General features: G+C 47.9%; 5 protein-coding genes across 5 annotated transcripts; all 5 read right to left on the bottom strand.

The window, feature by feature from the left end:
- Nucleotides 1–61: 61 nt before the first annotated feature.
- Nucleotides 62–2,552, bottom strand: FPRO_10473 (putative beta-glucosidase precursor; the record flags this gene model as incomplete). The annotated part of the gene is made up of 2 exons (XM_031231441.1): nt 62–2,334; nt 2,390–2,552. The coding sequence occupies 2 exons, from the start codon at nt 2,550–2,552 to the stop codon at nt 62–64; spliced, it is 2,436 nt and encodes an 811-aa protein (XP_031081477.1).
- A 2,443-nt stretch (nt 2,553–4,995) lies between these two features.
- Nucleotides 4,996–5,718, bottom strand: FPRO_10474 (uncharacterized protein; the record flags this gene model as incomplete). The annotated part of the gene is made up of 2 exons (XM_031231442.1): nt 4,996–5,195; nt 5,511–5,718. 2 exons carry the CDS (start codon nt 5,716–5,718, stop codon nt 4,996–4,998), a joined length of 408 nt encoding a protein of 135 aa, XP_031081478.1.
- A 1,560-nt stretch (nt 5,719–7,278) lies between these two features.
- On the bottom strand, nt 7,279–7,632 carry FPRO_10475 (uncharacterized protein; the record flags this gene model as incomplete). Its single annotated transcript, XM_031231443.1, has 2 exons — nt 7,279–7,339; nt 7,442–7,632. 2 exons carry the CDS (start codon nt 7,630–7,632, stop codon nt 7,279–7,281), a joined length of 252 nt encoding a protein of 83 aa, XP_031081479.1.
- A 382-nt stretch (nt 7,633–8,014) lies between these two features.
- On the bottom strand, nt 8,015–8,541 carry FPRO_10476 (uncharacterized protein; the record flags this gene model as incomplete). Its single annotated transcript, XM_031231444.1, has 3 exons — nt 8,015–8,085; nt 8,162–8,208; nt 8,288–8,541. 3 exons carry the CDS (start codon nt 8,539–8,541, stop codon nt 8,015–8,017), a joined length of 372 nt encoding a protein of 123 aa, XP_031081480.1.
- A 3,766-nt stretch (nt 8,542–12,307) lies between these two features.
- Nucleotides 12,308–13,657, bottom strand: FPRO_10477 (uncharacterized protein; the record flags this gene model as incomplete). The annotated part of the gene is made up of 1 exon (XM_031231445.1): nt 12,308–13,657. The coding sequence occupies one exon, from the start codon at nt 13,655–13,657 to the stop codon at nt 12,308–12,310; it is 1,350 nt and encodes a 449-aa protein (XP_031081481.1).
- Nucleotides 13,658–14,315: the final 658 nt, after the last annotated feature.

Here is a 14,315-nt window from a genome sequence, read left to right on the forward strand (position 1 = left end):
TAATATTAACGTGGATTTACTATCTAGGTAATTAGGGCATATCTCATACATCATAAACCTGTTACGCCTTAACAAGAGTAACCTTTGTCTCCTCCTTCAAGTCCCGACTGCTGAATCCAACACGGATAGTAAACTCTCCCTCAGGGATAAGCCACTTCTGAGAAATGATATCCCAGTAGCTGAGATCACGACGCATCAGCTCAAAGCTGACACTCTTGCTCTCGCCAGCCTCAAGGAAGACCTTGTCAAAGCCACGGAGCTGCTTAGGTGGTGTACCGGCTGGAGCGCTGTCGGGGAATGTCACGTAGAGCTGGGGAACAGTGGCGCCGGCGACCTTGCCAGTGTTGGAGACGGAGACGGTCACATTGTAGATGGTCTCCCAGAGCGCGGGGTTACCGCCGGGCTGCACGGGCAGGTCCTCGGGCTGCGAGGTGATGTCGGAGGCGAGAGGCTCAGCGGAGATGTCGGAGATTTCGAAGGTGGAGTAGGAAAGACCGAAGCCGAACTCGTAGCGGACGGAGATGTTGTGCGCGTCGAAGTAGCGGTAGTCAATCTCGAGCTTCTCGTCGAACCAAGACTGCCAGTCCTCCTTGCCGGTAGTGTTGACAGAAGTGGTAGGAGGAGCGTTGTAGTCGGTGCCGTTGAAGGCGATGGTGTAGGGAAGACGACCAGAGGGGTTGACATCGCCGTAGAGGAGATCCACGAGGGAGTTACCGGACTCCTGACCGGGGAAGTGGGCAGCGAGAATAGCGGTGACGTTGGGGTGGTCAGCCCAAGGAAGAGTGTTGATACCAGAAGAGTGGGTGACGACGACAGTGTTGTTACAGTACTTGGCGACAGACTCGACAACATCGTTGCCGTCCCAGTCAACGGAGAGGTGCTCACGATCAGCAGCCTCCTCAGCCCAAGTCTTCAGGAAAACGAGGCAGACATCGGGAGTAGCAGGGATCCAGAGATCAGTGACGTTGGTGGTAGCAATAAGAGTGTTGTTCATCCACTGCTGAACAAGTGTACCGTCTTGCTTAGCACGGGCATTGATGGCGGTAAGAGGCGAAACAAGGTATGTCAAACGACCAGTTCCAGAACCACCACCAGCAACAAGAGTGCCGAATTCGTAGTCATTCTGGTTGTAGAAACCCTCAGTAATATCACCGGCATCGTTACCAAAGACGGCGATAGACTTGGGCTTCTTGAGGGGAAGGGCGTTCTTCTCGTTCTTGAGAAGAACGGTGGACTCGGCGCCGTGCTTGCGGATCAAGTCACCGTGGTTACCGCGGACGTCACGGCTTCGCTCGCCGGTGAGGTTGAACTCGCGGAACCAGGTGCTCTTGGGGCTGAAGGTGTTAAGATCGCCGCTGGAGGGGTCGACGGAGGGATAATCCTTGTCTTGACCGAGCCAGAAGTAGGGAGTCATGATGCGGGTGATCATGTCGTTGACGCGAGTCTCGTCGAGGGTGCCGTTGGTGACGGCGCGGGTGAGGTTGCCGCCGAAGAAGGACTTGGTGAAATACGTGCCGTAAGCACCAATGCCACCGGGCATGTCCATGTCGAGACCGCTGTTGATGGCAGCAACACCGGCGTGAGTAGCACCCCAATCGGACATGACGTAGCCCTGGAAACCAAGCTCATCTCGAAGGATGCCGTTGAGGACCTTGGAGTTCTGGCAGCCGTAGGAGCCGTTGAGACGCTGGTACGAGCACATCATGCTAGAAGCCTTGGCATGAACAGCATTGGCAAAAGGCCAGAGGTAGAGCTCGTGCATGGTTCGATCATCCATGTTAGACGAAAGAGCCTCCTTATCAACCTCACCAATATACCCATCCTTGACAAAAGTAGGGTTTCGCATGACCTCTTGCTCGTTACCGATAAAGTGCTTCGCAGTAGCCTGAACACCAGCATCTTGATGTCCCATGATCGTCTCTTCCATCGCAATACCAGTGAGGTAAGGATCCGGCGAGAAACCCTCCCAGTTACGACCAGAGTACGCCGAGCGTCCAAGAGGACCGGCGACAGGACCGAGGAGGATGTGAGCGCCCTTGGCCTTGAACTCTTGACCCATTGCAAGACCGCGCTGGTAGAGGAGGTCCTTGTCCCACGATGAAGCAGCTGATACACCAGCGGGGAAGACACTGGCGTAGTCTGCTACACGGATGGCAAGGGGACCGTCGTGGAGACAGAGACCGTTGAAGTTGAGACGGGGAATGGCGACGATGTTGCCGACGCAAGGACCTGGAGTTCCTGTGACCATGTCGGCCTTTTCCTCAAGTGTCAGTTGGGAGACAAAGTCTTGAGCCTTGGCGAAGGCATCTTCCCAGCCCTTGCCAGTAGCATTGTCTATAGTTAATCGTCAGTATAACCTCACCTCAATTGATGGAGTTGGTGAACGTACTGGCAGGGTAATGAGGTGAATGGCCGTACTGCCCAAGAATAGTGGTGTTCTTGGGCTGAACCCAGCTAAAAGCATCTTCAGCGCGATCACTCGAATCGTAGGCTTGGGCATTAACACCCGCGGCCAAGAGACCCGAGACCAACACAGATCGAATGCTAGCCATTGTGAGAGAGTAGAGATGAATGGCGCTCAGTGATGATGATCTCTCTTCATTTTTGTGAGGCTATCAGCTACAACTTATATATCCCCAGCACCGGCTACGCTTTCCCTTCCCCTCGGCGATCACCAGTCCAACCTCTTGCTTCCTCCTTCACAAAAACTTGCGTGTCTGCGTCATTGCAAAATTCTGTAAGTGTTAGCGTCGGCTTCAATTAGTTTTGCTCCCCCGCACAAAAGAGGGAAAAAACGACTCACTAGCTCACATGGACGATGCGGAGTAACATTGTCCTTCACTTTCCACGATGCGAGGACCATCGTGTGATGCCATTCCCAGTTTAATCTCCATCGGCGAACTCTCACATCCTCAGATCTACCGCAGCTTAGCCGCTGCGTCCAATGGAAGATATCCCCGACTGTTGGTGATGGTGTCATGCCCCAGGTTTCCCACTCCACAGAATGAATAATACGGCCGCTATCTGACCGAGGATCCGAGGTTCTCCCAGCAAGATTTATACTGAGCTTGTCGATTGAGTTAGCGTATTCATCTCAATTGCCGGGGATGGTCGAGAGTCTGGGGGAGACAGCTTCTTCTCCGCAATTCAAATCGGCCCTGTTGTGGACTCGCACGCTTCGTTCATGCGGAGAAATTAACGTTGAATGGAGATCGGAATCAGAAACTTATACGAACTGTATACCTAGAAACAGGTGCTGATCACACATGGACCTTGGTTTCTTCCCTGTAACTGTCAAATTCAAGGTTATGAGTCTTTTTTCACGCCTTCTCCACGATAATTCCCTTTGACGTGAACCCGTTTATCGACCCAGCGCAGTGGCCTGGTGACGCTGATGTTACAGTGGCTTCGGCCCGGAGTTGTTACCGTTCAGGCCATCATGACGGGACGAAATGTATTTTATCTGGGTTCTAACGTTATCAGCCACACGACACTTCAATTGCTCTCAGTAATATCTTCGTATTAGTTCCGCATCTCGGACGATGTCTAAACTCCCGTTTACAAGTGCCGTTGTGCTCTAATGCTCTTTTTCAATCGGTGTATACTCGGCCATAGTATTGTAAAGGTGCATGACTTTATTCCCATCATGGACAGCCACGAGATGTCCCTGGGTGACTCGGGATTATGTTTACATCCGAAAAGTCAATCGACTTTTACCAGTCTCGTGGTCATGTTCATGGTTCTGGGGTTACATTGGAGAAATTGGGTTATTTCTGACTCGATGGGTTATTGCACCTCCACATTTCTGAGTAAGGAAGTTGGTAGCGTTCATCGTTGGTCGGATATGACGATGCTTTGAGAGTAGCCTCGGAAATGGCCATGGCGATCCCTGCTCGATAAAATTGTTGGAACCATTCTGCTGGACTTTCGGTGAGTGATGTAGTCCCGCAATGTTGAGATTGATTGTTAAAACAATGGAGATGTTAAAGGCAGAACCGATATCGCAGACTTACACGATTTACGTAGTGACTTTAGAATGCTGACCGGGGATTATAGGAGTCCCGGCAGCCTGACAAGATACAATGCTTACTTTTCAACATTCAGAATCACACTTCATCAACAAGATGTCGCAGAGGATAGACAAACAGAGATATTCGGTTTTATTTATCTAGGAACAAAACCAAGAACACCAATGAACAGATAAAGGCCCAACTAGAGCTCTTCCTTCAGGGTAACCATCCCAAAGGTCGCCATTCCCAATGAAATCTAGCCTCACCTCAGTTCCCTCACAAGCTTCCGGCTCGGCGACGGGAACTCCGCCTCAAGAAAAACTCCGGGGCTGGGCGATCTCCACTTCCAATCTTAGACCTCAACATTACCTTGCTTACCATCTGGTTCACAGCGTTTGCAAAAATGACTGGGAACATAACGACTGATATCCTTCGGCTCTTCAAGACACGCCCTCTCCTCGATTTCATCAGTGGAGTTCATGCTCAGACTACTCGTCATGGGGTTCATGACGAGAGAGCAGAAGGACTTGTTGGAGGTGTAGCTGATGAGATGGCGGCAGGATTCGCAAATGGTAGCGTTGCTGGATAGTTGGCACATTTTGGTGAGTTTGACTTGGTGGAGATGCTTGATTTGTGTTGTTTGTGTTTGTGGTGAGTTGATTCTTTGTGTCAGTTGAGTATGTCTGTGGATGATGGGGATACGTTGGTGATTCAAGTAAGGAACCCTGCCATATTTATATGAGAGAAAAGCGATATTTTATGTGTTTGTTCATGAGCACATAGGAGCATTCGGGTTGGTCGCGGAAAGGTCTTGAAGCAGTGAATGTTTCGACCGAACAAGGTAATTGGGCACCCAAGCAGCTCGGATACAGAGCCTTTCAGTCATACGAACAAGGCAACGAACTTGACACCAAACTATGGCGTTATCGTTTGGACATCAGTCTATAAAGAACACAGTAGCTGTGAAGTCGTCCTCCAAGCAAACTTATAAACTGTCCGCCCTTCCTTTGCCCTTGGCCTTCGTCTTCGCTTCCTTGCACTGCAAACACTCCTCCTCATGAACATAGATGGTATCATGCCTCGTCGTCGTGAAGCAAATACCAGGTCTCTTCTCCAGAAAGTGAGCGCATTTTATTTCCTCCACGGGCATGGAGACGAGGTAGGAGCACTTCCTGCAGAGATAGCCTGTACTGTGGATAGTGCACATTTGGAACGTTCAGCTGACGAGAGGGGTAGAAAGAGAGTTAATGGTAGGCAGGATAAAATGAGCTGATCTGCTATTTACGTAAAGTCCTTGAAGTGCTTCACCGAAGAACCGTCAAGTTACCGAATGCCGTGCTCTGTATCACAAACTGCGGGTACATCCATCCACAAACCCTCAGCCCAAGACATACAGCATCACCGAGACGTTAAAGGCAAGAGTTTGGTGAGTAATAAAATACCCAAGCTTTGAGGGAATATGTTCCCTCTAGATCCCAAAACCAAACCTCCAAAGCTTACGTTTAACCCCCCTCTGACCCTCCTTCTTCTTCTTAACGCAGTCCTTACAATTCTTCTGATCTGTATGAACAGTCGAAGCCACTATCTTTTGCTTTACACAAGCTCTGCCCGATTTCTTGGCAGAGTTGCACTTTCCTGTCACGGTTTCATGGTCGATGATGTGGTCGCAGACTCGGCAGCGGTATTTGGTAAAGACTAGGTTGCACATGTTGAATGGTAGTTAATGGTGAGTGGAGATACGAGATATGAGAGGAAAGCAGGGGGCTTGAGCTATGGAGTTATTTATGCACAGCGGCGTTGGAGGGTTGGAGTGTCACAGTGGCCTTTTCATTCTATCGTCGGTGTCCAGATGTGTCACGGCGAGTGAACGGCTGAGTCAACATGTCAGACTTGTGCAATGTTTCACGGGCATGGCTATCAATAAAAGTCAACAAATAGTATTTGGACTGCCACTGAGATTGCTTCACTACCCAATCCGCCATTTTTGTGCCCAAAGCCCAATGTCAATTTAGTCGTGATTTCCAAAGCCTTAGACCCCTTTCAGCATGCAGTGTTCATTCGCCCTCCGCCTCAGTCTTGCATTCCTTAGCCTTAGCCGCCTTGGCCTTGCACTGGGGGCACTTGGAGGAATCGATCAAGGTAGTCGTCTGCATACGCTTCTTCTGGCACGGCTGTTCAACATTGTTCGCCTCCTTGCAGGGGGCTGTTCTTGGGACGGGGGTTTGATGGCCGCATTTAATGCAGACGAGCCGGGTGGTGTGAATGAAGCACATGGTTGAGAGAAGAGTTTGTTCTTAGCAGTGATACAGTGTTTTTGAGTATAGAGTCAAGGGATAGATGGTGAGGTTGATGGAGATCATGGAGATCTCGGAGACGGGATGGAGGTGGGTGTAGTGGTATTTATACTTGTGGCTCTGCTGAGACCGTTTGAATCTTGCCCATTCAAATAGCACTTAATCACATTCATTATTGAGTCCGAAAGACTGAAGCAACGTTTGCATAATCATTCGAGACCACAAAGACTCACTGGACTTTAGCGCTTCCTAAGCGAAGAATTGGACAATCATCAAACGGATGACAGGATATCAAACGCTTGAACTATGCTTGGACCTGAGAAGAGCAACAAACCTACAGACGAGAATATCTAGCTACACTCCAGTCTAAGCCGCGCTATCGCTTCTTCAATTTTGCAGCTCTGCAAACCTTGCATCCCAACTCACTCTCCTTTTGCTCACCCCCATTTTTGTACCGTTTGAGACACCTCTCCCCCTTGTTTGCCTTGTTGCATTTCTGACGATCCATGTCAGTTCTGATATTGTTGCCACATTTCTGGCATATTATCTTGTAGTGATGGACAATGCACACTGTGGAGGATAATACGAGGTTATAGTTTTGGTAAAATTGTTGCCAATCCGGATTGATTGAGTCTAGTGTCGTTGCCGAGACTTTATGCACGTTTGTTTAGCCTAGATGGAACCGATGGGGAGCGAGGTTATATACTCGTTTAGCAGCTGCTCAACACTGAAGTCGCTGGGCAGGTGAGTCGAGCGGCATGAAGTGTTGTCGATTGTCATCACTGGTTCCCTGGGCGAGTATGGCTGAGATCAAACCCTCCATACCTTTTCATGTACATATTTCAAACTATACCTGATGCCGCAACAATAGACCAGTGATCTAGATATAAGAAAGTCAGCCAAAGGCTGTCATACTAATTGTAGGTTCTGTGAGAAGGTTTAGAGGTCATGACAAAAATTGAAGAGTTCGGAATTTAATAGTATCCCATTAGCCATAGAGCCAGCTCTAGAATACCCTTCCGAGCAAGTGAATATCTAATTCCATGACAAGATGACCTGCTCCTATCTTGCCTAATGCGCTATCAAAACAGTTGACCTAACTGTTGCCTCCAGAGGCGGACGAGAACCCTCACCCACTTCTTTCCACTCTTCTTCCCATCCTTTGAGCACTTGGAGCAGTTGCTCGCGGAGAATTTCTTCGTGACATATAGGTTTTCCTGCTTGCATCTGGTGGTGCCGTAATGCGGACACTTGTCTCGCTTGAGCTTCGTGCCAACGGTCTTGCCGCAGTTGATACAGAGCTCAGTGGTGTTGATCATTTGGCACATGATGAATATTATAATGACGGAAATCTGTATACGGGTTGTGTGTGGTAAAGTTTGGGTTATGAAGTTGGCAGGAAGTTGGAGGCTGAAGGATGGATTGATTCAGAAAAGAAGAGAAAGTGGGCTGAATTTATAGTCGAGATCATGACGAACTGGCCGTGACTGGTCTTGATGTTCGTAAAGGCGAATGGGGACACCCATGAATATGGAGATAGCAATTGAATAATGGCTTTGTTGTGCTGAACACGACTCATTCAGACTGTGCAAACTTTATGAACATATGGATTTGGAGAGAACAATAGCATGTATGCTCTGAATCATCAAAAGCTATCAGGTGCGATGAAAAGTGTTTGGGTTTATTGTCTCGATGATAGAGGTCGCAAACTCAGGCCCAAGGTCCAGTTTCACCGAGGTATTGGCCACCAAAATGTAGCAAAGTCGTCAGCGGTCCAGTCTCTGTCCTAACAGCCAAGATATCCTCGCAGCTGATCACCAATCTTTCTTCTGTAACAGAGCCCGTGATGTCCCATACCTGATTCGCCGATCGATTCTGTATCATCTTCATCATTGCGGGCGTATCTGTAAAAGTCTATAGAGTTAATAAATAGCTGCACACGACTTTCAGCGAAACACTCACATCCATCAACGCCGACCGTACATAAGTCTCAAATGACGCATAATAGTAGAAGTACTCCCCTGTGGAGGCTGCGACAAAAAGGGAACCTGGCTCTCCGGCGGAAACGAAGCGCATAGAATGCAAAGGTCGGCTGCGCACTTGAAGCTTAGGTTCACGTCGGTCTTTCCGCAGCGCTCGTACTGGCTGAAGAGCGGGCACTCTTGACATTCCATTTCTTCGTAGATCTCGTTGTTGCAGCGCATGCAGTAGAAGACGCGGGTCATGGCTACGCACATGGTGGCGGTTGTGATGTCGTGGTTGTGAGGGTGTTTGTTTTGTGGGATGAGGGAAGAAAAAGGTTGAGAGTGATGCCGGAGAGACCTTGAAGTTGAGAATTAGTGCAAAAAGATTCTGGATATCTCTATAGAGGATTCTTTGTCAGAGTGAAAGAAATGCAATGCAGTGTTTGGCACTGCCGCCTTGTTAAGCAAGCAATACCAGACGGACCATTCGCTGGCGCCCAAAGCAAAGACCGTCAAGGAGTCACATACCTGAGTGTAATAATCTAGATGATATTAAATTCGAAGTTACGATGCGCTAAAAGAAGACATTCCTAACTATAATAGCCCTAAGTTGTCGGCCTGCTACCGCCTTGTAATAACCACCTCAAGCGGAGGATGAAGCTGATCACGAGCCAAACACTCTTCACAGATCTCCTCCTGATTCCATAACGTCACTGGATATTCATTCCCGCACGATGCGAATAGTCTGCTCCTAGTTTCGTTGGCCTTCCTGCACATGAGACCGTGCTTCTCAAAGTTCCACCGGTTCCCGCAGACTGGGCACATGTAATGAATTGTTAGATCGTGGCACATTTCGATACGTTAACTGACTCGGATTTCGTTGTATTTTCTTCAAGGGAAGGTTGGGTGTTTGAATAGATCAAGAGAAATTATGCCTTGATAGGAGATGGCGGCATTTATAGATACCTAACTGCAAATGGATGCGAATTGAAGGGGGTGATAAGACCACGAGAATACTTTTTCAAAGGCACTTAATCAGCGATTTGGACATTAGAAAAAGTCAATGCCCAGTGATTCACTGCATATTTCAACTTAGATGATGCGAAATGTGATTCGTCAAAATAACCCGATAGTGTCGCAAGATGGGCTTTGTAGCAGGATAGTAAGTACAATTACAATACGTTACAATTTCTCAGTGCAGACCCTTACCTGTACTATTCACTGCCCCAGAGCTGAATGTAGTATGGTCATTACTGAAAATAAACGCCTTACACAAGCCACATCTTATAGATTCCATCGGGATCTTTACGATACCACGGCCCGTACCTCTAGCCCGTGCCTGGGTAAGGTGGGCGCAAGCGCGGGAGAACAAAGTGCTCAGGACCAGGAAGCTCCGGCTCCTCGGGATTTACGCACGTTCTACATGTCTCCTGATAATTCCATATCATTTCTGAGTACGTGCTTCCACAAGACCCGAAGACTCCTGTTAAAGAACGGTAAGCTCGTTGACATCTCAGGCTGTGTCTGTCACATTCGATTCTGTTGCTGCAAACTGAGCACATGTAGTTGACTGTTACGTGGTAGCACATTGTGAGGGGAACGAGTTTATTACGTTGTGGGTTTAGGATAGAGATGCACAGACTAGGCAGCGTTGAAATTCGTGGTCTGAGGGTCGAGAGGGACGTAGGACAGGGGGATTTATAGCCATAGCTTGAGGGCGAGGACAGTGAATGACAGGCAGAATATGAATCTTGACTCTTAGTGTTGCAGCCCAAACAGAGAGATCCTCAGTAAAGGCCAGTAGAAGATGATATCCATCGGTGATTGTAAAGAGTTGGGGTCGTGACGTGCCGTTTGCTAAGCCCGTTGCCCCTCAGAGCAAGCAAACATTGATTGTCATATAGATCCAACAATTCCTCAAGCTAATTGTGTCTTTGTTTCACCGTCAAGCGTAACTTTGTTCCACTTCCTGTCGTCAGGCGGACACTGCTGACAATATTCCGAGACGCTCGCAACAACCCCATCATCCGTGTATCCACACGACCCCATAGCCTTTGACTCCGTCTGTTGAGCAATTTGACAAATCTCCCATTCATATCCCTTCCTGATGCATACACTGCAGTACATGCAGTAAAAGTGCGTAAAGTGTTCGGTGCACATGATGAATGTTTGCTGTGATTGGCTGTGTGCACTTGTGACGCAGAAACTCAGTGATAGTGACAAAAGATAAAGGAAAATTGCACCTTTTTGCCTTTGGTGGCTTATGAGGCTTTTTGAATCACAGCTCGCGGTCAAAGTACCGAGACCCTTGAACGCCTCACTAGGCATCCATGCAGCAGGGGTATGATTCAGCTGCGCGAAATGGGCAAATCATGTTTTTATCAGCGTCTTGGTCGCACTGAAGTACCAAAAAGAGGCCTCACCAATTACAGGGATGCACGTGTAGATTGCGACTTTGGAGAGCCTGTAAATTCCGGCCCCCAATTATGAGGACAGGGGCTTTGAAAGGGTCGTTGGTATCGCGGCCAGCGTCACACGAATCAAGCTGTGTGATTGTCTGTTTACCGCCCGCTACAGTGATTAGAATAATTCTGTCACATGTTGGTTTTGGGCTGTTGCTGTTGTGCTGATGGAGTAGAAGAGGAGTTACCAATGATCAGAAGGGGACGACATACGGCGCAACACCATAATGCTCTCGCGTCTGCACAGGATGCCTTGGGATTTCCTCAAGGGGAAAGAAGCCCGTAATGATTTCTGCGTGCAAGGTGTGACCAATGTTCGCTCTGAACAAAGAGTCAGATCAGTGGGCGACTGTCTAATGTGTAATCCAGAGCACCAAAAGGCTGAATAACGCAACTGAAAAGAATTGGTGCTGCAGTGGGTGATACAAACATTGAAGAAGCTCTTGAAGAGCCTGGGATACCCGATTAGAGTTTGTATATAAAGGCACCCACAGGGAGCAGGAAAATAGCTTGACCAAAACATGGCTACAATAGAAATTGAAAGACAGCCTAAACTATATCCAGCGTTATAGGACATCCGGATTCCATGCCAATCCGACAAGTATGTTCATCCTCAAAACAGGAGCGCCTACGTTCTCTGCTTGCGGAATGTTCGGGTTCCAGGTGGAAGAACAAAGAAACCTCCATATATATACCTAGTTCATCCCTCAGCAGCAGCAGATGCAAAAAACTGAAAGGTCCGAGCCGCTGCCAGAAACAAGCCAAAGGACCGACACTACCGGCACCTGATACATCTTTTGTATTCTATATCCAGGAAAGCGTTGTTGTCGTCTTATAGCATACAACGGCAGCAACAAGATCAACATCCCAGCATTTTCTAACTACATACCATTGCTCAACATATCTCGGCCAGATCCAGAACCCAAACAATGTGTCATGAGAATTACTTCCAGATGAAGTGTCAAGTCTGCGATAAAGACCTGGGAACCGATATGACCGTTGATCGATGTGAAGCAGGCTATTTCTTTCAAAACTATGAGCTGTGCCCGAATGGCGTTCAAAGTCTGTTGGAGTTTATCGAGGTAAAGTGTTTGAAGTGCAAAGAGGAGGAGAACATAATGGATACTAACGAATTGGCAGACATGTTGTCCACACATATCTCAGAGTCCGAGTGCATGATGCATTGCATGAGGGATGCGTTGGTGAGAATGTTTATTTGGGACTAAGGGGATAGTTCCCTGTATTTCAACAACAAATGCATAATTTACAGAGGCCGCTCATCAGAGAAGAAGAATATCGGGACACTTGACAGTGCTAGATGCCAACGCTAGGTCTGAGACTTGCAACATGGGTATTATTAAATGACTAAGACAGTGACGGGGAGTGCTAGATGTGAAGGAAGATCTAGAGATACAAGATTAGCCAGACTTTCATTGGCACAGATGACGGTGCGATGTTTCTGCATTCATTTTTATTCTTGTGTTCAAACCTGAAGGAATTTAGAAACAAGTGTGTAAAGATCAACTCTTGTATAATAGATGAAATGCAATATTTTGCAGTTCCATAATTCACTGGTATCAACGTGGCCATTTGAATCTACCAGAAATGATTACCACCAACCCAAAAGATACCAAGAAGCTGACAGTGCCATATCTATAAGCGTGTTTTCGTTGGAGAGAAGAGAGCTCCAGAGCGAGAGTGGAAACAGTAGTAACGACGGCACAGTAGCCATTCTTGACACCCTCAAGCAACTGGTATCCAAGGGAAGGCCTTGAAAGAATCTGAGATAAGTCCCAGACCACAGCGAGGATTAGAGCACCTAAAACGTTGGCAGCAAATGTCCCCAATGGAAAAGTTGGGAGTTTGCCATTCAAAAAGACTGCAAGGTAAAATCTCGTGAATACACCTAGAGGGGCAAAGGCCAGGGAGAACAGGACACTTCCGCGCCAGTCATCAGAAGGCGGATAGATGCATAGAACTATCGTTCCAATCCAACAGCCCCAGCCGAGAATGGTAGCAATTGGGTCCAAAACCTTGCGCATAAAGATATAGGGTAGTGAGGGCATATTATCTTGAGCGAATATAGCAAGATGGGCACCGAGAAAGAGACCACCCAAGGAAACATGAACCGTGAGTAAGACCACAGATGCAAGCGCACAGACCGAGTAACCTTTATTCCGGTCAGATGTTGGCGCAGAAGGAGTTTCGAGTCCGTTGCAAAGGGCGAGAAAGGAATCGAGGACGAATGTCGAGAAAGTTGTAAACGAGCCACAGAACCCAACCGAAAGGCCGATGTAGAGGGGCAAGGTCTTTTTGACGTTAAGATGTGACTTTTTTGCTGCCTCAAGGTCTGTACTTTTTAAGTCCGTGGGGGTGTCATCTGAAACCGTTCCGCTGGTGTCAGGACCCCATTCATGGCGAAACAGCATACGGTCCTCGGCCAGGAACCCCATGACAAGACACCCTGCAAAATTCACCCATAGCGTTGGGAAGATGACTGGTGCCCCGGGATAGACGAGGAGTGCTGTCATGCCTTCTCTGGCGAGCGTTCCCAGGATGGAGAAAAAGATTAGATAGGAGTGGGTGTGAAGTTTTGTAGTCAACGAAAGGGCTTTGTCGGTGGTAGGCAAGGGCTTATCCGGAATTCGAGTCTCTTCACCCTTAAGTTCTATCTCCGTTTGCCGAATGCGCTCTAGGCGATCCCTATGATCGATTAAGCCGTCTGGCAACGGGATGGGAGCGATGGGAGCTATTTCGTCCAAGTCGCAATTCTCCGCGGCACCATCGGGACTTTGATTCTCGTTTCCAAGCCCAGGATCGGGTTGAGATTGTGTATCTCCACGTTCCGAGCCATGTTGACAGCCCTCGGTGAGATGATGTCGAAGGAGAGCATCTTGTGGTTTTTGTACAGGCCTATGGGCGGCCATGTTTGTCGTAATATGTAGTACCGTTTCTGAAGCGTTAGGATGAAGATGAAGATGAGATGGAGTGATGGTAGTGTTAGCTCAAACCATTGATTTTATATAAGAAAGAATTAACAGAGATGCCCGGTAAAGGGACCCAGAGAGAGTAGATCAGCACACGGCACAGTGGGCTTTTCACGGTAGAGTCGGATATTCCGGATATCCTGGATATCGTGGATACATGCAACGCAGCCGCTTATTTCGTTAGTGTAATATAAAACTCAATTCTATTATTTATAGTTAATATCTGTGGCTTGAAGCCTATAATTACTACATTTAAGTTGGTTAAAATTCAACAAGATAGTAGCTGTGATAGCCAATGGATTCCTGGGATTAAGTATTCTTCGAGGTTCAAGATAGCCTAATAGATATCATGCTAATATTCCGTAGTCTAAGATACAGCGCCAGGAGTCCCAGGGGAGAGGAAAGGGTTGCTTGATGTGCCTTGGCCTTGGTATGTGAGATAGGGGAGATAATTACTCGGAACCCCACTATATCTTGGTCACCTTTATAGGAGACCATTTTAGGACTTGTGGCCTACCGCCGTCGCTCAACTCAATCACCATCATTCGTACCACTGCGTACTGTAACTGAATTCGGCTGATAACAAGCCTTAATCAAT

Source organism: Fusarium proliferatum (genome assembly GCF_900067095.1).
Source record: "Fusarium proliferatum ET1 genome assembly, contig: FPRO_scaffold005, whole genome shotgun sequence".
Classification (NCBI taxonomy): domain Eukaryota; kingdom Fungi; phylum Ascomycota; class Sordariomycetes; order Hypocreales; family Nectriaceae; genus Fusarium; species Fusarium proliferatum.